The sequence below is a fragment of the Rattus norvegicus genome, chromosome 3 (assembly GCF_036323735.1).
Source record: "Rattus norvegicus strain BN/NHsdMcwi chromosome 3, GRCr8, whole genome shotgun sequence".
Classification (NCBI taxonomy): Eukaryota; Metazoa; Chordata; class Mammalia; order Rodentia; family Muridae; genus Rattus; species Rattus norvegicus.
In genome coordinates, this window is record NC_086021.1 from 130205741 (window position 1) to 130229167 (window position 23427).

The 23427-nt window shown below is 39.8% G+C and overlaps 1 protein-coding gene across 1 annotated transcript; it reads right to left on the reverse strand.

Annotated features, from left to right (window-relative positions):
- Window positions 1-1111: 1111 nt before the first annotated feature.
- On the reverse strand, window positions 1112-23148 carry Slc30a4 (solute carrier family 30 member 4). Its single transcript, NM_172066.2, has 7 exons — window positions 22492-23148; window positions 14899-15045; window positions 9073-9226; window positions 7413-7617; window positions 6692-6797; window positions 5747-5881; window positions 1112-5118 (listed from the first exon to the last, which is right to left on the reverse strand). Exons 1-7 carry the CDS (start codon window positions 22880-22882, stop codon window positions 4964-4966), a joined length of 1293 nt encoding a protein of 430 aa, NP_742063.2. The 5' UTR covers window positions 22883-23148; the 3' UTR covers window positions 1112-4963.
- Between the last annotated feature and the right edge of the window lie 279 nt (window positions 23149-23427).

The window sequence follows — 23427 nt, forward strand, 5'->3', positions numbered from 1 at the left end:
GCTATTTGGTTACCCTGAAGTATCATCTTGGCGTCTATTGGGCAAGACCCATGGACCAAGCTTTGCTGTTTGTAATTTTCTATAAAAATCATATGAAGTCTGTTAAACCAGGATGCCGCTCAAAAGACCGAATCTTTTGTAGATGGCTAAATCTCGTGATCTTAAACTCAAAATATGTGGATTATAGCCACAAGATTGTAGACTTCCCACTACTCATAGTCTTGTTACAGTCTACTTAGTGTCCAAGTGAGAATTTAGATGTGTAATCTTTTGGTTGGAAGTATGCTACCACAGCTGTGGTAAGCATGTGCTGTGCAGACAGCTCTATGGAATACTGTAGATGGTAAGATGGGAAATCTTGCTACTTGCATATTTCTCCTCCAGCCCCAAAAGAGAATAAAGAAAAAAGCCAAGGAAAGAAGTGGTGGTGAGAGATGCCTAAGTTTCCCCAGGTACATCAACTTCCAAGTGGGTCTCTTGCATCCACACATGCTGTTTCAGCCTTTCCAAGGTTTAACCATCTACACCAGGACAGGGCAAACTTTTCCTACAAAGTTCCCACAGTAAAAGCTTAGTATCTGTCACAGCTACTCAATTCTGCCACTGCAGCATGAGAGCAGCCACAGCTACCATATCTGGATGAGCAAACATTTTCCCAGGGACATGATGGCCATCGGAACTTAGAGCTCACATAATCTTCACGTCATGAAATACTGCACTGATTAAAGACATTTAGAGATGCAAAATCCAATTTTACATTACAAGTGATTGACACCAAGAGAGAAAGTTTCTTTCAATATTAAATCCTACCTAGGAGATTTTTAAAAAGGGATTCTTTTTTTAAGATTTATTTATTATATATGAGTGCACTCTGTAGCTGTTTTTCAGACACACCAGAAGAGGGCATCAGATCTTACTACAGATGGTTGTGAGCCACCATGTGGTTGTTGAGATTTGAACTCAGGACCTATGGAAGAGCAGTCAGTGCTCTTAACCACTGAGCTATCCAGACCAAAGGCTTATTTCTTAAACACTTAGAAGGGCACTGAAGTTTTAGATCAGTATGTTTTAAGGCCTTCTACCATTAACTAATCAATGAAAATAGAAAAAATTTAGGTGGCTGTACATTGTAAGTTTTTAATAAACCACAAGGCAAAACAACACTTTATTTAATAATCATATAGGAAATTTCATTTGAAAATTACAAATACAGTACATATACAAAGAATCTGGTCTTCATTACACAGATAAACCCCAGCTTCAAAATCTTTCTAAAATCAATCATTTGCAAAATACTTGGTTTTTGGAGGGGCATACAGGAAAGTATATACAATTCCTTAAACTGTGATATGGCTTATTAATCACATATTTATTTAGAGAGGCAGACAGTTTCCAAATATAAGGTTTCTCCTGGGTAGAAAAGGGGCATCCTGGCATGTTTCAACTTTGGGTTCCATTTATTTCGGGGTATTCTTAATTGCACTATTTAAATGGACACTGCCATGGATTTAGCTGGCAAGGTCTCCATAAACACTTACCAATCTTAACAAAAATCAGAAAATGACTGTTGATCTCCAACAAACATTCTGTAACCAAGAACTCACTGATGTGTTGCCTAAATGGAGACACACAATACTGAGGAATTCCCACAAATTTTTCTCTCTAGTTTGCATGCTCCCACTAACATCACAAACAATATATCTACCTATAGAATCAAATCTGCAGCCCTGGTCCATAGGATTCATTTGACAGACCTGGAGTTGGAATTATGAGTTTGCAAATGGTGTTCTGGCTACAGAGATGTTAAGTCAATTACCTAGAGATCAGACTTGCTCCCTCCCTCAGGACAGTAGCTAGTGAGATGTCACTGATCATTTGTAACTAAGAGGGTCCAAAGATGAACTGAACTGAATGGTATTATAGGTATATAGAGTGGCACATTCTAGACCTTTCAGTTTACTACCTACAAGGTAGTCAACAGCAAACGAGCTCAGAGTCTGTGAGAGCATCATATGATGATGAACCAATGGTTATAACTACAGAAAACCAGATGGAGCTGAAGTAGGCTTCAGGATCAAAATCTCTAAGTGTGCTTGCGGACTGGCACTGTGAGAACCTCAAAGGTTCACAGTAGCTGCTCAGTCTATTTCTGTCTCATATTCTCTACCATGTTCCCATGCAGAAATCCTGGTCAGGGGATGATCTGAGGTTTTAAAACCTTTCTCACCTGGAAACGTATTTCTAAGTATTGGCTGAAAGTCTCTGAAAAATGGAGAGAAGCTTGTGTATCTCTCTGATCTTCACTGTGTCCACTGTGGGAAGGATCTCCTGAAGACAAATACTGGCAAGTGGGTGACCTGGGCTTAAGACAGAACACTGAGAGTCATATAATCAGGAAATATATCATAGAGGAAAATGAAAACCTCTACCCCAAACTGACAAGAAAAATGGTAAACCAAGACATCTAGTGATCTGCTAAACAATGCGGATGGAAGCTGTGAATGTGAAAATCTATGCTCACATTAAGACCTTTAGCTGTGGAAGTTAACATAGCTGCCAGTAAGAAGCACAGTAGCTCCAGTTCTGCCTATTGAGTATGCTTACTCAACTGCATTCTTGGTCTTCTTCAGACAGCAAGACTGTTAGTCAGACAGTCTTCCTAAAACAAAAGACTTCATGGGCCCAAGGTGTGAAATACAGGTTAATGTCTACAGTAACTAATTATCTGAAATACTCCTTAGAACATACTGCCGTGGAGAAATGCCATGGTGTTTCCCAGTACAAGATTAGCACTATATCTCCCAAATCAATTCAGATCCTGCTTTTTGCAGAGCAAAGAGTTTTCATAGTTAACTGAGAGGCTGTGCCACGGTGCACTGTGTCTCAATGGGGGAAAGACAGGTCAAACCTCACAGCTGTGTAGTCCCTGATGTAACTGCTGACTTAATGTCTTTCCTCTATGGGTTGACAATTTAACTCATAAGGTCTACCAGCTTTCCATCTTGTGGACCCAGTGAGGCACAGAGTCTAGGTCCTGCTGCAAGGTGAAGTGCAGAGACCTCAGGCATCCCACTTTACGTGAATATGACAGTTAAGACTTCCAGAACTGGTCTTAAGGACTAAGTCAACATGAATATCCGGATATACCCACACTATGGTAAAGGGTTGTTTACAAGAAATGAGCTCACCCAATGTGGGAAAATGTTAAGTATAAAATGCACACTTTCCTTTTCCCCTAGATATCAAAAGGCCACAAATGCCCAGGTAGCCACTTAAATGCCTGCCATCTACTCAGGTTAATCATTGTTTTATTTATATTCTAAGAAAATTTGAAGTTCAAATATTTATAATTTTAAATGGACTTACAATAAAAATTAAAGTAAACTTTTTGTTTTTTTCAAAGTAAACTTTGAATTCAACACATACCCATTGAGTTTTATGGAGTAACACCAGCTGTTTTTTGACCCTATTTCTTATTTTAGTTTTACACACAGAGAATGTCTCAACTTCTCACTCTTCATTTACACGTCTCTTGGATTTCTAGAACTTCACAACCTGTTTGGGACAGTGTTACTCCACTCTGATTCTGAGGAGACAAGAGCCATCCACAGTGTCTAAGCTGAAAGGAGCTCCTATCAAAGCAACTGCTGGGAATGAAGCATGAATATTCATGACTGTCTCTTTAACACAACTGCAGTCAGCTGCCTTCCCTTGAGCTTGGAAATATTTACGCTGCTTCCCAGACAGTTTTAGTGTCCATCCTTATTTCAGTTCTTCTGTGCACATACATGGTCAAACAAAACTAAACAAGACAAAACAGAACCTTTTACCTTGTGTTTTCTCAAAGAGCTTTCTCCACCCAACGCCTTTGTATCTTTCTGCTATGGCATTATTGTAAAACTTCAAGATTGTACCTTGGGAGTTTCTGCAATCTGTGGAGAACCCCTAGCCTATATCATAACATAAATTCTCTCTGGAGTAACGAAGGTACTCCAGTGGTAGGTGTTACTAACCTCCGTCTTGGCCATTTGTAGGTACTGGGGAAGATGTCCACAAATGATACTGAGTACACCTGAGAACAAGGTGCTAAGCAAACTTACTAACAAACGTCGGAGTTCTAAGGAGCACACTGGACAACTGCTGAAACTCTGTTGTCTCTTACTGTCCTAAGACAATTCTACATAAAGCACAGAAGTGATGTTCAGGAAGACAGAATCCAAAACTCCACAGCCTACCACTTGGCTTCTCTGTTTAAGATCATCATATGGTAAGGGAATTTGAGGTTAAATCTAATTTCTGCCATTCGTAATTATATTAAAGTTTTCCTACATAACTGAAGGACAGTGACGGCATAATGTGAATATTTCTGACAAGATTACAAATAATCAAAAGTGTTGAGATTCAAAATCCAGTACTATCTGGAAAATCTGCTTATAAGTTATTTGTGAAATAAAACAGTTCTGAAACACTTAGGAATACATGCTTATTCCATTTTCTGGATATAAATATTTTCTGAAATCTGTTGAGGGCTAATTTTTATAAAAAGAGAACACAATTCCAGAAACTGGATGCCAAGATTACACATAGACAAAAATCTCAAATAGTTCAACACTGAGTTTGCTAGCACTGACTTCATATAAAAGGCTCGAAAAAAGTAGTTTTTAGATGCAAATACTGAATTCTGAGTCTTCCTGTACATGTTGCGTACTCTGTCAAATTAATGAAGTATGGTCTTGGATTGTCTTCTATGAGGTATCTTCAGAGTTACAGCTCATTCTGTAAACAGTACTTTGGAACTTCTTTGCCTGAAAATCATGCAAATATCAGTCAGAACAGAGTCTGTTTTGGGGAGACTGGGGCTTGACATGGACACAGCTGTCAGGGACTCCATTAGGTTTGCGTTTATTGCTCTCAAGTCTGTGACTGCGGGATAAATAAGGCTGTAGACCCCAAGGACATAGAATCAGGTACTGGAACTTTGACAATTTGCACAAGTTCTGGTGGCTTCCTGTCTGTAGCTCTGGAGCTGAACAGTGCACTTGTACATGCCGAATGTGTTCAGCAAGAGGTGCTTAGCTTTCGACTGCACTTCCTCCCATTTTGATGAACTTCCGGGAACTGCAATAACAATAAAATATCAAATTATTTATTGTGCATTGCCTGACATTAGTAAACGAGATACAGAGAAGAAACCACAGCACACTACAAGCATATGCTCATCTGACGCCTCCCTCTCTAAGTCCTTCCAAGCCCAGAACAGCTTCTCAGGATCTCAGTCTTTCAGTCCATGCTCAGTGGAGAATGTTACAAACAACTGCAAGTCTCCTGCTTAAAGACTTGCATGCCTTAAGAACCAAGTGCACATGCTATTTTGATTTTAAAAAGCCTCCAATCTCTGAGATGATGTAAATAAGAGTTTGGCTTTTATTATATAAAAGATGACATAGCAAATCTATGTAATGTCTTTAAAATGGAGACAGGTATCAATTTGTAACATCTCTTAAATAAGTAAACAATTTAAATGTCGTTATTTATTTATTTGGAGTTTCAGGAATTAAACACACGGCCTCATGCATGGTAGGGCCAGTGCGCAACACTGAACTGCCTTCCCAGCCCTTGTTACCCTTTGATCTGCAATTCATCTTTTGAAGAGCCTCCTCCCTCCCTAAATCTTCATACATATGATAAGCTCAGATGCTGACTCATAGGACAGAAGCCTGTCCCCATGAACCCATGAGCAACATACTTAGCTGCATGTGCACTATGGCAGTGGCTTTTCCAGAAGTGAGAGACCAGATATTCAAATCTTCCACAGAATATACATCTTCTATCTTCATCAACGACTCTTTGATATAGTCTACATTCAAATGGCTCGGTACACCTATTAGTTTGGAATATATAATTTGTAAGTTTACTTTGGTAGGAAAAGTTTTAAGTCACATTTAAAGAAAACAAATGGCTTTGTCAAATTCAGTTCCAATGAATTCATTAAGGTATGTTTATACTTTAAGATAAATTATGGACATTCTTACAAAAATATAGGAAATATACAAGAGATCAATACATACTTTTAAAATGTCAATTCTCACTAAAATTGAGTAGCAATCAAGTTAGAATACTTAGTTTAATCTTAATAAGTTAGGATAGAAAAAATTATTCTCCTTCTCAACATGGTTTTACTATGTAGCCCTGGCTAGCCTGGACCTCCCTATGTAAACCAGGTTGACCTTGAACTCATGGAGAGATACTTTCCTCTGAGTCCTAAGTACTGGGATTACAGGCCTGTGCAGTTATGCACATCTTAGAAACAGTTGACATAAGCTATTGCTGAAAACTTTTGTCTTCATGCTCTCAGGAAGACAAGGATGCCAAAAAAAATTACAAAGACACAAATTAAATGAAGTGAAGGAATCAAATAAACCACAAGTTATAACTGTGCCAAGAATTAAAAGCTGCACTCTTTTCCTAGCCGGAATGACACTGGCTGTCAAACATTTTCTTGTGTGTAAAGATCCTAACTCAGCAGACTGTCTGCTTTACTTGCTGGAAGGGTTAAGTGCGTGACTGCACTGCTTCTTGTTATGTACAAGTGAACATCAAAATGCAAGACATGACTCCTGTCCAGGGCGCCTCTGACTCAAGCTCTCCCGGGAAGGGTAACCCACAGTGGAGGGTATTGGTAAGTGCTTACCTTCCAGTATTATCACTACTGTGTCCCATATAATGCGGAGCGTTGTGAATGCCACAAGTAATGAAAATATATATGTACAGATGGGGTCAGCAATCTTGTATTCTGGCTAGAAGGCAACAGAGCAAAGTCGTGTGACTACAGAGACAGACATTAACATACTATAAAGTGGAGCAAGACACTGCTCTTTCTCTTTCTTTTTTTTTTTCTTTTTTTTCTCTTTCTTTACCAGGATTGGATTCTGTACTTAAGAAACATCTTTACTCTTTAAGATTGTTCAAATGACTTGTCTCCTGTGTCTTTTCTAGAAGTTTAATCATTGTATCTATTCTCTTCTGTGGCTTCTCTGAATCCTTCACTCAGAAGCATAAGATATTAAAGCTGGAAAGAACTGAATCAGTCATTTGGATTGAAATATTCATACTGAACAGGACTGAATTAAAATTTAGAGTTGCTGCAAAGATGAGACCCTCAGTGCATAGCCTGTGGTCTAATGGCTCAGTGATAAGGGTTAATTAACTGTTTTACAGTGAAAGTGCTATTAAAGCTAACTTCAGGTGTCAAGGCAATGCCATTGCGCTTCCTGATAGTAAGTAACTGCACCAACTAACCTTACACCAGTGAAGAATGACTAGAAAGTCTGTGTCCAGTACATTGATAAGAGACAACTAACTTTTTAAATACCCAAATTAAGTAATTTGAAATAGGAAGTGCACAATTTTACCTTGAATCGTATGATGTATGCAGCTATAAGCACACCAACACTTTGTACCAAATCCCCCAGGGCGTGTACAAATGCAGCTCTCACGGCCAAGCTGTCCTGCCCATGGCTGTGTCCACTAGATACCATGCTCGGAGAATTTGAAGGTAGGGAGTGGGAATGAGCGTGAGAATGGTGGTGACCGGACTGGTTCAACAGAAACCCCATTCTGTTAAAAATGAAAGAAAACATATTATTTCTCTAAAATTACTGATAAAACATTTATTACTATTCAGACAGTAATGGAGCAATCCAGAGCAGTCATTTAATATGGATTTAAGCACCTGTTAAACAGCAAACACTGTTTAAGGTTTATGGAGCTTACGTTCTGGATGTCAGAGGTGCAAGCAAATATACATTGAGACAGAGCCAGTTAATGTGAAATGCCTTGGAAACAGCTTTGTATACAGCGCTGTGGAAGTTGGAAGATGAGGGCCAGGTAAGTGGGGAGGGGGTGGGGTAGGCACAGAAGAGCTCTCTCAGACTTCATCTGAGCAGGGACTTGAAGAAGTCAAGAGCAGATGGTGGCTCTATATTCTAGGCAGAGCAGCCGGCAAATGCCTGAAATGAAAATTTGCTCCATGCACTTAAAAAGTATGATACTGTGGCTAAGGAGAGCAATGCTAAGAGGGAAATAGGAGGGCTGCATGGATTTTATTTAAGAATGCAAGTGTTGAAATTTCTGATTTTTATTCCAGATTTGAATAGAAGCCATTAGACAGTGATTTGTAAACTAAGGCCACCAGACCATATTTGGCTAGTTTTAAAGATAGTTTTATTAGATACAGGCACACATATTTGTTCACACAGTGAATATGGCTGCTTTTGTTTTTAACATCAGTGTTCTGTCACTTCAAATGAAACTGTGGCTCTCAGGGTCTATGATACTTACTAATCAGCCTTTTTGTTGTATTGGAAGTGCAGGGATCAACTAGGGCCTCGTGCACACTAGGCAGTGTTGGATTGCTAAGCTCTACCACAACCCATCTGTCCTCTATAGAAAGTCAGCTAACTTCTGCTTGAAACGATTAAGGATGAAACATAGTTCAGTAGTTTTGAGAAGGAAAAAGTGATTTTAAGAACTAGCTAACAGAAGGGGTTGGGGATTTAGCTCAGAGGTAGAGTGCTTGCCTAGCAAGCGCAAGGCCCTGGGTTTGGTCCTCAGCTCCGAAGGGAGGGAAAAAAAAGAACTAGCTAACAGACTAGTGAGATGGTTCAGCAGGTAAAGATGCTTATTGCTAAGTCTGACAATGTGAGTTTGATTCTTGGAACCCACGTGGTCAAAGAAGAGAAATGACTCCTGTAAGTTGTTCTAAGACTTCCATGTATGCACAATATGATGTATGTGCTCCCCATACACAAATAAAATAAATGAACAACCCCCTTAAAATGTAGGTATCATAAAAGTATTAAATATTAAACAACATATTTGGTTCTACTCAAATTCCTTAGTGTTAAACTCTGAGTCACGTGGGCAAACTAACAAGTTTTAATGCTCTATTTTATTATACTTCTAAGTAAAACTGACTTACTATATTTTTAAATATGAAAATATTCCATAGTCTGAATACATGCAGTGTGCAATAATCTTTTAGCTCATAGTATGTGAAAACGTTGTGCTTACATCACATTAACTGCAACTCCAACAGCTGCAGTGATGAGCATGACATCGCCATTGATTTCATAGTTCATATGGATGGTTCTCTGCACAGCCTCGTATAAGAGGAATCCCATAAGTACATACACCAGCATGACACTGATCATGGCCGACAGAACCTCTACAAGGGAAGATGGGAAATGCAGGCAGCTTCAGCACAGCAGTTACACTTCATATCAACTAAACATTGTTCAGTCTTTGACTTACATTTTCTTTCCTCTATGGAGGAAAAGCACTGTTATTTTTGTCATACAACATTTTTCTTACTTAAAGTATTTAGCAACTTGAATAATTTAGATCCTTAACTATTTCATCCCCATCCTTTATTCACATCTCTATTCAGAAGGCAAAACTGATACAGAGAAAAAGAAAACGTGACCACAGACCACTTTTCTAAACTAAATCAATTAAAAGAATGCTAGCAGCTTGTGTTGTAGCGCAGCATAAAGCCCTGGCTTGGTCTCTAGCTCAGTTTGGGTCTGGAGGTGCATTTGTAACCTTGTCACTCAGGAAGTAAGGTCAAATGGATCAGAATTCAAGGTCATCACCCTCAACTGCACATTGAGTTTGAGACCAGCCTGGGATATAGGAGACTTGGTCTTAACAACACAATAACAAAATGAATAACCCACAGGAAAAATGGGTAAGAAGGGGAATAAGTAAGGAGATAAAGAGTAATTCATCATAGGAAGAAATGGACAAATTCTAAATGATAATTACAATAAAAGAAAATCTTGTTTTATTACTTTGTATGGGTGTTCTGCCTGCATGGATGTCTGTGCACCATGTGCTTATGTGGTGCTGGCAGAGGCCAGAAGAGGTCATCAAATCCTGTGACTAGAGTTATAGATAGCTGTAAGCTACCATGTGGGTGCTGGGGATTGAACTCCAGTTCTTTGGAAGAGTAGTCAGTGCTCTTAACTGCTAACTATCTCTCCAGTCCCTAAAAATTCTTGAAAAAAAATTTCTTTTTGAGATAGTGTTTTTCTGTATAGCCCTGGCTGTCCTAGAACTTGCTCTATAGATTAGGCTGGCCTCGAACTTGGAGATTTGCCTGCCTCTGCCTCAGGAGTGATGGGATGAAAGGGTTGTGCTACCACTAGTTTGAAAGGAGATTTTTATGAAAGTTCCATATTGTGTAGTGTGTCATAGTACTAACATATTTGCTACTTTATATACATAAAATTAAATCAGTCTATTTGGCTAAATTAAGCAGCTAGAAGAGAGTAAGCATGAATGTAAGCTTTCTGTTAGATCACTTGGGGATTTTGAATTTGTTTTGCTTTGCTTTTAGACAAGGTCTAAAACATTCCCAGGTGGCCTGTACTTTGCTCTGTAGACCAGGCCAACAGCAAGTCCCAGTGATCCTGCTGCCTTTGCCTCCCCAGTGCTGCCATTATAGGCACGTGCCACCAAGGACACTACTTCACATTTTTGAAATAAGGTCTATCCTGAACTTGTTTGGTAAGTAGCCTGGGCAGGCCTCTTCCTTCATCCTCCTAAGTGCTGCGATCACAGGTGTGTGACACCATGCTGAGCCTCCTAGGGTCTTTACTGGGCTGTCAATTATCAAGGCATAGCACATGGTACATTTCCCATATGAACTAAACAGTTTGCATCTGAATGGCTAGTAAATGCTAAAAGAAAATTTAAATGGCATAAAACATAAAATATACAAGATTATTAAGTTTATTGTACTATAAAATATCAAAGTTATCGTACATTTAAAAATGTGCGAACATGCCAAAGTAGGAGCATCAAAGATTGTGTAAAAGTACTGGACCCTTTGCTATTCTCTGACACAGTGTCTTTTCTTTATCTTTGTAGCATTTACTATACTTTGTGATTATTTTGTGTCTAGGTGCACACAACAGTCACTGTGTCTCCTCACCCTTATTCACTCATTCATTAGTAACCAGTGGGTACTCATTCAGTCAATGAATAACTGTGTCAACAAAGTAGACCATGCACAATAGAAGCATACATGTGTTGTGGGTGTTGCATAAATTACTGGTCTAGTATAAGAATTTGCTGTGCTGGGCTAGAGAGATGGCTCAGTGCTTAAGAGCACCGACTGCTCCTTCCAGGGGTCCTGAGTTCAAATCCCAGCAACCACATGGTGGTTCACAACCATTTGTAATGAGATCTGATGCCCTCCTCTGGTGTGTCTGAAGACGGCTACCGTGAACTTACATATAATAAATAAATAAAATCTTTAAAAAAAAAGAGTTTGCTGTGCTAGTACTATGATGTCAATAATGAGTATATTTCACTAGAATTACATGGCATTTGTCTTTCCATTGTCACAAAGAACTAAGCAAATATCCAAGGTATGTTCCAGAGATCTATAAAAAGGAGATGAACACGAGATTTCCTCTCTTCCACTTTCTTTTCCACTCTTTCCTGCCTTCTTCCAGATAGGAAGAAAACTACAGAGGGGTGTGTTGGATTTACGTAGGCCTTCCAAACTAGTGTTTGTATTTATCTCAGCCAGAGATCCTAACTGCACTCAAACTGATGTTATTGGGATTTTCAGCAGCTCATGGTCCAGAGTCTGTCTTTGGGCTTCCCCTCTTTTATTCTAAATCGCTTTTTCTACTTCTGCTTTCTTATCACTCCCTACACCACACTACAGTGCCAACTATGGTCATGCTGACTTACAGTTATCCAGTGTTAACCACTTCAGTCATGCCTTCCTTATGCCTCAACTTAAATTTCCATTTCCAGCAAGCTCTAGAACTCAATTCTTTTCCAGTAAAAGTTCATGTGATGTGATTAAATTTGCAATAAGATGTGAATAGTAAAAGGCACAGCTTTTGAGATAGGTAGGAGGAAGCTGTTAAAATGAAATGAATCACAACTAGGCAGAAGGGTTATTATTATTTTTTGATGCTTGTATGATGGAAATGCTTTCTGTTTCTCTAGGATTAGTGGATAAAGCAACAGACTACACAGAATCATCTCTAGTCAAATGTTGCCCAAGGCACATCTAGCTGGCTCTGACCATGATCTCTGCTCAGCAAATACTATGAGCAATACCTGTGCCACCATCTTGCCATTAACAGGCTGAGGATTTAAATGATCATATCATAAACACTGCTTTCTATCCTAAACACAAACAGTGCTGCTTAGTATAGTCTTTACATCAGTACGGTCCCCGAAGATCTGGAAGAACCTTCACATAAACAGCCAATTACTAAGATAATCTACACAGATAAAAGTAGAAAGGACAAGCCAGATGGGAGTTGCTGTCTTCAGAATGACACACTCCCTTAGAAGAGAATCATTTTCCTCCTAAAGATTTGTGGGATCTCTCTCATCGTGGTTTCATTAAATCCTGTTTTATTAGTTCTCAGAGTAAAGGGACATGCCCATAATCAAATAAATCCAGACACTTAAATACATACAACACATAAGGCTTCAGTCCTCTCTTTCTCTCTCCCCACATATACCTGCTGCTGTTGTAGTATAAATAAAGAAACATCAGAATGATTTCATACCATCCACAGCTATACAAGAAGGAAAAAATCCTGCAGTGCTTAAAGAGACTGTGGTGATAGCCCTAAGAGAAGAGTGCGGTGACCCTCCCACTCATTTCCACTGGCCCTCAGCATTTCTTTTCTTCTAAGGAGTACACATACTGTTTTACCACAAAATGTAGACCATTAACAAATAATGATAAAAATTAGCTAAAAATTTTCAAGACTGGATGTTCCAAAGAATTTATACCAGCCTTTCTGTATACATACGTACATACGATTAAATTCTTGAGTTTGTTTTAACTTTTTTCAAAGAATGAGTGAAGTGGATTAAATAATGAATGAAGATTCCTTTTGAAGTGCTAGGCACTGTCCTGAATTCTTTCCAAATAGTAATTCACTTACTGCCCTTAATAACTTTATGAGGGAGACACTATTATTAGCATCCTTTACAAACAGAAAATGGAAACATGAAGATGTTACAGAGCTTGCATAAAGTCAAATTGGTAGTAAGTGAGATAGCCAGGATTTGAATCAAGCTATTGGTTTCTTTGTTTTCTCTCACAGGTGTTTAAAACATCAATTAAAAGGCTACCATCAATAAACTCTAAGAGTGTGTGTGTGTGTGTGTGTGTGTGTGTGTGTGTGTGTGTGTGTGTGTGTGTGTGTGTGTGTGTGTGAGTGTAGATGACTGTTAAGACCAGAGGCAGCTCTTCACCTTGACACTGAAATTGCAGGCAGCTGTTAGCTGCTCTTGTGGGTGCTGGGAACTAAATTCCCCTGGAAGAGCCACACATATAGGACTGGAGAGATGGCACAGGAATTAAGAGAACAGGCTGCTCTTCCAGGGGAGCCAGGTTCAATTTCCACTACCCACACGGTGGCACATAACTGTCTGTAACTCCAGGTCCAGAGGATCCGATGCTCTCTCTGGCCTCCCTGGGTACCAGGCATGTAAGTGGTGCACAAACATACATGCAGACAAAATGCCTATAAACATAACATAAAAATAAGTAAGTCTTAAAAATCAAAGAATACTGTTATTTAAAAATAAAAATTAAAAAGAATAGTATGCACTCTTGAGACATCTCTTCAGCCCCAGAAAAATGTTATTTCTAAGAGCAAAGCGATCTACACAACAGAACATGACAACTGCAATTAAACCAGGCTGATATTTACTACTACAGATAGTGTTTGATTTGGTTCATTGATAAAGTGCCAATTTTTAATAACTCTAGCCCTATTTTCTGCTTTCTTAGTAGATTCTCAAGGCAATATCCAGTTGCAGATATTTGCACCCAACCAATCAACAGAAAATGCTGACCCCTGTAGTTGAATTAGGGAAAGCTGGAGGAAGCTGAGGAGGAGGGTGTAAAAGAACAGCAGTCTCAATTAACTTGGACCCCCGAGATCTCTCAGACACTGGATCATCCACCAGGCAGCATACACTAGCTGATATGAGGCCCCCAACACATATACAGCAGAGGACTCTGGGGTTTGGGTTCAGTCAGAGAAAATGCATCTAACCCTCAAGAGACTGGAGGCCCCAGGGAGTTTAGAGGTCTGTTGGGGTGGGTGGGGTGGAGACATCATAGTGGAGGGGGGGTTTGGGATGTGGAACAGTAGGAGGTGGGCCGGGAGGGGACTAGAATCTTGAGTGTGTAAAAAAAAAAAAGCCAAAGAATATCATTTTTATCTCAATTCTTTAATGTGCATTATCAAGTGCTGAACTTTTCAAATCTATGATCTACAGATATGGCCTGTCAGATAATAGTTCAAATAGTTATTTTATGTATTTTTAGAGTAAGTTTAAAGTCACAGCAACAGTAAGAATCAGAGCTATGTAGGCAATAATATAGATTTTTAAAAGTCTTTAAATGAAATATTATGGATGCATTTGCTGAATTACATTGATACAGTGCAGTCACATAGCATATGTTGAACATATGATGAAATGTTTAAAATGGGCTTCAGTTGAAAATTTTAAAGTAAAAGAAGCAGTGAATGCTTATTAATGAGTCACTCAATTAGTTTTGCTCAGGTCAGTAAACTGGAAGTAAGCCTCCTTGTTATGGCATACTCAGGCACACGAGACATTTGAAGAGTAACTATAACCACATAATTCTGTACAAACTATTTAGTGAGGCCTAGCGGGGTTTTCCATGGAAGATAGCTTTTTGGGTAAGTCTCATTATTTATTTTCATTTCTTTGTTCAAAACCATTATTACCTTAAATATTTCAGTTAATCGGGGTCATAGTTCATTATGGCTTTCCATTAAGATATTGTAAATCAAATAAACTTAAATTACCTACCTAGGCGATGAAATCCAAAGGTGAATCTTCTGGTTGGTGACTTTGAAGACAGCCACAAAGCAAGAAGAGTGAGTATGATGGCACTAAGGTCAGTTAGCATATGAAGTGCATCTGTCATTATTGCTAAGCTATTTGCCATGTATCCACCTGGGAGAAAGGGAAGGAAGAGTAACTACAAAAAGTAAGCCATCAAACTCAAAATGTGTAACATCCTACAAAAAAAAACAAAAAACAAAAAAAACCCTGCTAACTAAATTTCTATCCTGATACAACTAAATCAAGGTATTCTAAAGTTTCATGAAAAATAGTATAGATGTCATATCCTTTAATTTATATGAGAAGTGTTCCAGAAAATTGTATCAAAATCTGTGCATGTTCAAATATCTTATATAAAATACCATATTTGCACACACAGCCTGTACATATAAACCTATACATAATTTACATTATTTCCAGATTACTGATACCATCTAATACAATGTAATTATTGCACTGCACTATTTAGGAAAATACTATAAGAAAACAATTATGTATACATTCTATATAAACATATATTTCAAATATTTTCCAACTGAAACACAGGTGTAGCACCTGTGGACATGGAATCTGTAGGTATGGAAGGACCACTGCACAAATTTCTGGTGAAAAAAACCCATTTCTATTAACAGGGTCTTCAAAGTGTTCATTACTTCATGAGGTTAACCATTAAGTTGGTGGTAAAAACAAAAGCAGGATGCGACTTTTGCTCAACTTATTAATTCTATGAATACAGTGAGTTAATAGCAACAGTATCTAAATATTACAGCCAAGCAGAAAGAAGGTATGCTTTCTTTTATTCAGGAAGGGTTGAACATGAAATGACACTGAAGAATTCTAGAAAGTGCATACTAGCAACAACCCAAAGAGTAAAAATTAGCTTAGCTTATAGTTATACAGATAATAATCTCTGAAAAGAGGAACAAAAGATATTTAGAAGCTATGGTGTAATTAATGGCATAGGAATAAGTATGGTGTGTGTGTATGTTAGACTTTAATGTCCCCGCCACAACCCATGCTGATCTCCATTATGGGGTATTAAGAGGGTGGAACTTTAAACCGATGGCTGGGTGGTAGTGTTAAGTGATACGCTAAGGGCAGAGCCTTGTTTCAATAAAACTATGACTTTAAAGGAAAAAGAGATCTGAATGAGGATCATCTTCCTTATCATGTGACCCTCAGTACTACTTTGAGACTATGAAAAAGACCTCAACAACTGCAGCCTCTCGATCTTGAATTTTCCAGTCTTCAGAAACACAAGGTAAATATACATTTTTGCTTTATAAATTACTTACTCTGTGATATTTAGTTGTGGCAACATAAGACAATATGTATTAGGGTCTGGAACAGTCTGTGATTTCAGGCATCTACTAGGGATCTTGGAATATATTCCCGTGTATAAGTGGGAAACAAACACAGAGTGTTGTATGTATGTATGTACATGAACACACACATACATTTTCTTTTTTCTCCTATCATTAATTTTATTCTATTCTGGGAGAGTATTTTGATTCATTTTCTATTGTTAATTGATGATTGATTGATTGATTAGCTGAGACAGTCTCACTATGTAGCCCTGGATGGCCTAGAACTCTCTATAGAGAACAAGGTGACCTTGAACTCAGAGATCTGCCTGGCTCTGCCTCCCAGACACTGACATAAGGCATGCATTACCATGATTGCTTCTCATTTTCTAAATTTTCTATGAGTTTTTGTTTTCTAGTTTCTTTTATGTTTTTATTGTTCAACAGGTTATTTTTTTTCCTTTACCCTGGATTTCTTTTTGTAGAACAAATTGTTCTTTTCTAGATATATGATCTTATCTCTGAGGATACCAATTATATGATTATAAAAAATGGTTTTTTTACTAGCTTTCCTTATTTTAGCCTTCTTGGTATATACATAATTCCAGAGGCACTGGGGACAACTGAGTCTGGCCTGCTTAGGATGCTCTATAGCTCAGTTGTCTTATGTGTGGGTCCAGAGGGATGAATTAGCATCCCCTGTGTTCTAATAAAATGCAAATGCTGGCCAGTTATGGTGGAGCATGCCTTTAATTGTAGCACTTTGGAGGTAGAGGCAGATACATTTCATTGAGTGTGAGGCCAGCCTGGTTTACATACTGAGTTCCAGGCCAGCCAGGGTTACAGAGGAGCAAGACTATCTGAAATACACCCATGAATACATGCTCTGTACTATCCCAAGCCTCCATTATGAGGCCTTCTGAGGTTGGGACTTATGTTCTCTAATGGCTGCAATGCACAGCAAAAGCTGAGGACCAGGGTTGGGGATTTAGCTCAGTGGTAGACCGCTTGCCTAGCAATCGCAAGGCCCTGGGTTTGGTCCCCAGCTCCAGAAAAAAAAAAAAAAAAGAAAAGAAAAGAAAAGAAAAGAAGAAGAAGAAGAAAAAAGCTGAGGACCACTACTGTGGTGTGGCCTGAGCTGGTTCTCAGCTGGGGTGCTGGTGTTTTTGAGTGTAGTAAGTCAGTTAACTCTGTTTCTTTTCCAGTTTCCAAGATTTTTGCTATTTTTCTTCTCTTTCGTTTTCCCCATCTGTGTGGACTTATTCCCTCCCCCAGCAAGGAAAATCCCTTTAATGCAGTTTAAGAGATACACTGAGATAGGGCAAAATTAAATACACCAGTTCTTTACCCAAAAGTCAATCTGTATATCTTTTATGTTTTAGTTCCAATGAAGGAAACATGTAAAATATGTTTTTGTTAACAAATCCAAAGTATATCTTAGTTTTCATCTAAAAAGCTCTCTTAACTTCTTTCCACTTTGAAATATAGTAGTCGGGGGTTAGGGATTTAGCTCAGTGGTAGAGCACTTGCCTAGGAAGTGCAAGGCCCTGGGTTTGGTCCCCAGCTCTGAAAAAAAAAAAAAAGAACCAAAAAAAAAAAAAAAAAAGAAATATAGTAGTCTTCCTTGCCCTATTCTGAAGCATGTACTCCAAGACACCTGGAATCAAATAATGTATATATATTATATATAAATGATATATGCACATATAGATATTACACACTTATGTGTATATGCATTAACATATGTAATGTGTATATATTTACAGTTATATATGTATAATATGTATATACATAATATATATTATATAATACATGTTCAAACCCAAGATAGAGTTTAGATTACTAGCTAGGCACAGGAAGAAAGCAACATAGTAACTAATAATAAAATAGAATGTCTGTAACAATACACCATAATAAAAGTTACGTGTGGACACATTACACAAAGAGATGATTCATATCCTGGACAGGATGGGGCAGGACTCTGAGATTCCATTATAATACCCACAGCAGTGAACAATTTAAACATGGGTTGTTTAGTTCTTGAATTTTCCATTTAATAACTTTGGATAAGGCTGTTGTAATCAATTAAAACTGTAGAAAGTAACATCAATGGTAAGGAAGGGGGCAGATGTAGTTTGTTTCTTTGGATTTTGGAACACCTGTTTGCCTCCGTTTGATTTCTTAAAGTTGTTCTTCAAGATGTGGGTTCTCAGGTAGCTTTGCCTAATTTGGGGGCATCATCTACTATGCCGGTCCATTTTCTAAAGCATGGGCTCATATTTACTAGCCTACCAGACATTTCCCCTTGACTAGTCTTCATAAGCATACAAGTAAACGTGTTTAAAACAGCCTTTGAATCCATACCCCAATCTTGCTCTGCACTCTCTTTCGTCTTCAAAATGATGTCTCCCTATGTCTCTATCTGATTAAAGAGAAACTACGTCCCATCCCTCACCAACTCTCAACTCCCATGTCCAAATGTGACAGTTCTGTTCATATTCCCTGGACACTGTTTCTCTCTAACAGGACACTTTTCTGTATCTACTCTTGTTTGTTTCTAGTCAGGAGCTCTCTGAGACTGCTCTCATTCTTGTACTCCCATTCCTTTCTTCACAGAACATCCATGATGATCTTTTAAAAAGTCACTCTCCTACAAGGCCTTCACCAGCTTCACTGAATTAGAACAACTGCACTCATTCAATGTGGTCTCTCAGGACTTGTTTATCTGGTCCACCTGCCTCCCTCCTTTATGCCAACCACACTCCAGTCACACTGGTCTTCTTTCAGCTTCTTAAAAGAACTGAAAGTTTTGGGACCTTTGTTGTGCTGTTTTCTTTGCTTGGATGACTCCTAATATCCTTTTTGGTGCTTCTAAATGCTCTATTCCATGCAAAAATGGTATCCCACTGGTTAGTATGATTATTTTTTTCTTCAAAGAGCTTAAGAGTATCCGAATTTAAAATGTAATCCCTTGGTTATTCAAGTAATGCTTGTCTCCTATATTAGCTAAAGAGCCTCAGATAATAATAAGTCTTGTTCTCCATTAGATATTTAGAACATGCAGGACAGTGCACACAAATTAACACCTAGGTACTTAGAAAGGAGACCTGCTGATGGGAAGGGAGGAAAGACAGACACTGTTCAATGTCAGGAGCAAGTCAGAGGAAACCAAGATCCAAAATCAAGCTTGTCTCTGAAATCTTCAAATGATTTTTTATTGTCCCATACTTCCTACAATAAGATGATTTATTTCTATGTCCTTAGTTACATTTTAATAACTATACTAGAGCCAGTATAACTCTAGGTAACATTCTGAGCACTACAGTTCCTACCATATCTTATTATTTAACAAAGAGTCTATATTTGGATATTAAATCAGTATTGGAAAGGAAATACCTATTGTGGTTTTTGAAAAATTTTTACTGAGTAAGAGCCTCTGGAAATGAGACGTCAAGATAATTAAATATTAAGTTTTACTGAAGTGAAATTATATCTAAATTAATTTCAAGGGAGAGAATTATGATTAATGTGACTAACTTCAAATACTCAATATCAACTTCAAAAGGTCTGAATGGTGAGTATTTTCATAATGTTGAGTTTGAGAGGTTCCTGGATCTTAGTCTGCTGAAGTCATGAGATCATGTTCTTACCATCTTCGCATTTTATAGTACACATTTATAATTCTCCACAGAAGAATTCCCTAAATAGAACCTCTGTACCACCTTCTCCAAGGCTCAAGGAACATGTGGAAGAGGGAGCTGAAAAAAGTTCAGAGCTGGACGTTGAAAAGATCTGCCACAAAAAGATGTCTACATACGACAGAGCTCTTGCACCCATGGACTTGGTGCCACTATAGTTACCTGAACAAGACCTGCAACAGGTTTGTCCTTGTCAACATTTCAACCAGAAAGAGAGAGGATTTATAGGGCTGCACCTCTTCCTAAGGGACTATTGATTGACAGTCAATGGTTTCTGGGGAGAAGGGTGTCACTCTCTTCAGTGGTATAATACTGTTTCCCATGCTTCATAACTAATTTTCCCCAATGCTCACACTAACTGCCCCAATTAAAGTCAGTGAGTGGGTCACATAAGCAAGAAAAGAGCAAAGTAGGAGCCTTGTTGGGAAGAGGGTTTCAGTGTGAAAGGGAGCAGGGATGTGAGAGGGGGTGTATGTAAAATGGTTAAAATTCATTATAAGCAAGTGTAAAATATTGAAAAAAATTTAAAAATATAATTAAAAATTCAACAAAAGTTCATTTGACTATGTCTAACTTGTATCATTTACTGCTTTAGGTATTAGGGTTTCAGCTTATATTTCAGTCAAAAGAGTAAACAAATAAAAGACATGGAAATAAGATGCAGAGGTGGATCCCAACAGTCAAGAACGAGTCTTTCAGGGGTGTCTTTTGAAATGAACTGTGAGTAACAAGCATCCAAGGGACGATCTGGGAAAAGGCAGGAACATAAAAGCTCAGGCCAGAGGGAGGTTAGAGAGGCTCAGAGGTTAGGAGACTGGCTACTCTTGGCTACTCTTGTTCTCAGCACCTACAGCAGGAAGTTAACAACCACCCACCTGCAGCTTCAGCTCTAGGGGATCTGAAGCCTAGGCACCTGCACTCACCAGCACATACTTACCCTCCAATCACCCACACCCTCCCCACACAGATACAAAATTAAAATTAAGTAAACATTTGTGAAAAAGCTAAAAGATGGCTGAAGTACCACAGCTAGTCTACTAGTGGGCTGAGAGGTAACTGAAGACATTAGAACATGGCAGATATAGTTTGTGTTTGCTATGCATATGTTTATACTGGTGTGTGTGGATATGTACACTCCTACGTCCACATGTGTAGAGTGTTCACCAGTCTATTTCTTATTATATAGTCAATGAAAGTTTGAAAACCTTTGAGGAATCTACTCTCATGAAAGAAAGCCTTAAGGGCAGGAGAGAGGGAGACCGGAGAAAAGAATGATAATCAGTACAGCTGGATTCACACTGAGGAAGAAAACAATATGGGACATCAGGCAGAGAATGTACATGATTCTTCTACATACAACATTTTAAATCTGGGCTGCCAGGTCTCTTCTTGTTTTGGGTTCATCATAAGAGACAACATGAGACAACATCTCCTCTGTCACTTTATAAGCTGCCACTAAGAAGTTGGCAGTTTGTTCTCTACGTGCATACTGCATCCATGGATCCCAGAGATCATGAATGGAAATCACCTGAAAAAGGAACACTGCCTCACCACTCGCCATTCATGGACTTGTTCTGCTCGTCAATCTCTCAACGATTCAGAAAATCGAGTATTTATATATAGCATCGACTTTGTATTTTGTAGTCAAAGTGATTTCCAAATGATTTAAAGTACAGAAGATGTATATGTAGGTTATATGCAAATAATTGCTTCGTTTTATGTAAGGGACTTTTACATAAGGCATCACTGGATGAGGCAACCTGAGATTCAGGTTTCTAGAGGGGACTTTTGGAAACAATCCACCTTGGATATGAAGGAACGACTATAAACTAATGTGATAGTAAAAATAAGGTCAAAACTAAGAACCTTAGTGTGAGAAATTATTATCTGAAATCATTTAAAAACTGAGAAAGAAAACCTAGTTCCTGCAGCTGTTGGGGAGAGCTCTCGCTCACTGTAGATACTCCTTTTCATAATGAACTTTTAGTTGGCTGTATGGAGTTTTGTAAAGCCCTTGGCTAGAAGCTCATGAGGAAATGGCATAAATAGCATCAAATAACCAAAATGTAGACAGAAAGAAAAGTCTGGTACTGTAGATGGCTCTCTCATTTCCCAAGAAGATTCCTCATAATCTTATCCCATCAGAACCCCTGTGTGTGAAAATAGAATGGTGTTCAGTAACGTTCCTTAGATCTATAAAATTCTGATTCTAATCAATGTCAGAATTATTTTAGACGTTGAAAGATTAACTTGGCGTCTTATCAGAATCTGTAAAAGGAGAAGTTACACGATAAGCAGTCAAGATAACAGCCTAAACCCTACGGTAAATGGCACACTGTTTAAGGGGGTTACAGGATATACCTGCAAGCTATCGGTGGGCGCTATCGTGGGCGCTCACGGGAACCGCACTTTGGAATCCCGTGTCCCTTTCATATTGACCTGCGAATGCTTCTAGATACTCCACAAACTTCCTGAAAACAAAGTTTCAACTTCAATTTAGGCGTAGCTAACAGCTGGACAAAGTCAAAGGAAAGCGAGTCGGCGACACAACTCACCTACAAGCTCTCCGATCATGAAAAGCAAGTAGAGGACGGCAGCGATGGTCAGCCTGGTCTTCACCTTCCTCTGCTTCAGCAACTCGCGCCGTTTGCTGCAGTTGTCACAGGGGTCCATCTTCAAACTCAGCTGACTGTTGGTCAAAGGTAAGTCCTGGTCCAATAAGGAGTCATCGTCGGCCTGGAGGGCCGGGTGCGCCCCGTTCACAGGCCTTTCCGGGGCTTCCGAGTCATCGTCGGCCACCACGACTCGAAGTTTATTAAAGCGCGAAAGCCCCTCGTCGCTCACCTCGTCCGAGAAGTCGAAGGCGCTGGTGTCATTTAAGAACAGCGGCGTGTCGTCTTTCCTCAGCAGGGATTTGAGGCGCTTCCACGCGCCGGGGCCGGCCATGGCAGCGGAGGGCGGCCGGCGACTCCGCCTTCACGGGCGCTCGGGCTCCTCAGGGCAGCGCGGCGCGTCCCTGCCCATCGTGAGGAGAACGAGACCCGCTACTGTCGCCGCGCCCGGCCGCGCGCCAGCTCTGGACCCGGCGGCGCTCGGCTACCTGCTGGCCGCCGCCGCCGCCGCCGCGCATCCCCGCTCGGGAGGCTCGCGCTGCTGCGACCCGGGCCAGGGACGGAGGCCGAGCCCAAGCCGCTGCACCCGCCCGCCCCGCGCCGCTCGGAGGCCGGCCGCGGGGTCTGACAGGCCCGGCCTCCTCCGGCCCCTGCGCGAGGCGGCGCGTGCGCCCGCGAGGCGCGAGGGGAGGGGTCGGCGCGGACGCGCAGGCCGCCGCTGGGGGGCGCGCGGAGGGGGCGTGGTCGCGCGTCGCCCCCCGGCCCCGCCCTCAAGGCCCCGCCTCTCGGGCTCTGCGGTCTCGTGCGCTCTGAGCCCCCGGGTGTCCGTCGGAAAGGTCCCTCCGGAGCTATGTGTCACTGCTCGGAATTCCCTCTACT

Excerpts from the sequence above, each read along its gene's own strand:
- Slc30a4 (NM_172066.2), bottom strand. The coding sequence starts at position 22,882 with ATGGCCGGCCCCGGCGCGTGGAAGCGCCTCAAATCCCTGCTGAGGAAA. Across the intron at positions 7,618-9,072 it reads GGAGTTGCAGTTAATGTGAT|AATGGGGTTTCTGTTGAACC; the intron begins GTAAGCACAACG and ends CATTTTTAACAG. Across the intron at positions 5,119-5,746 it reads CATAGTGCACATGCAGCTAA|TTCCCGGAAGTTCATCAAAA; the intron begins GTATGTTGCTCA and ends TTGTTATTGCAG.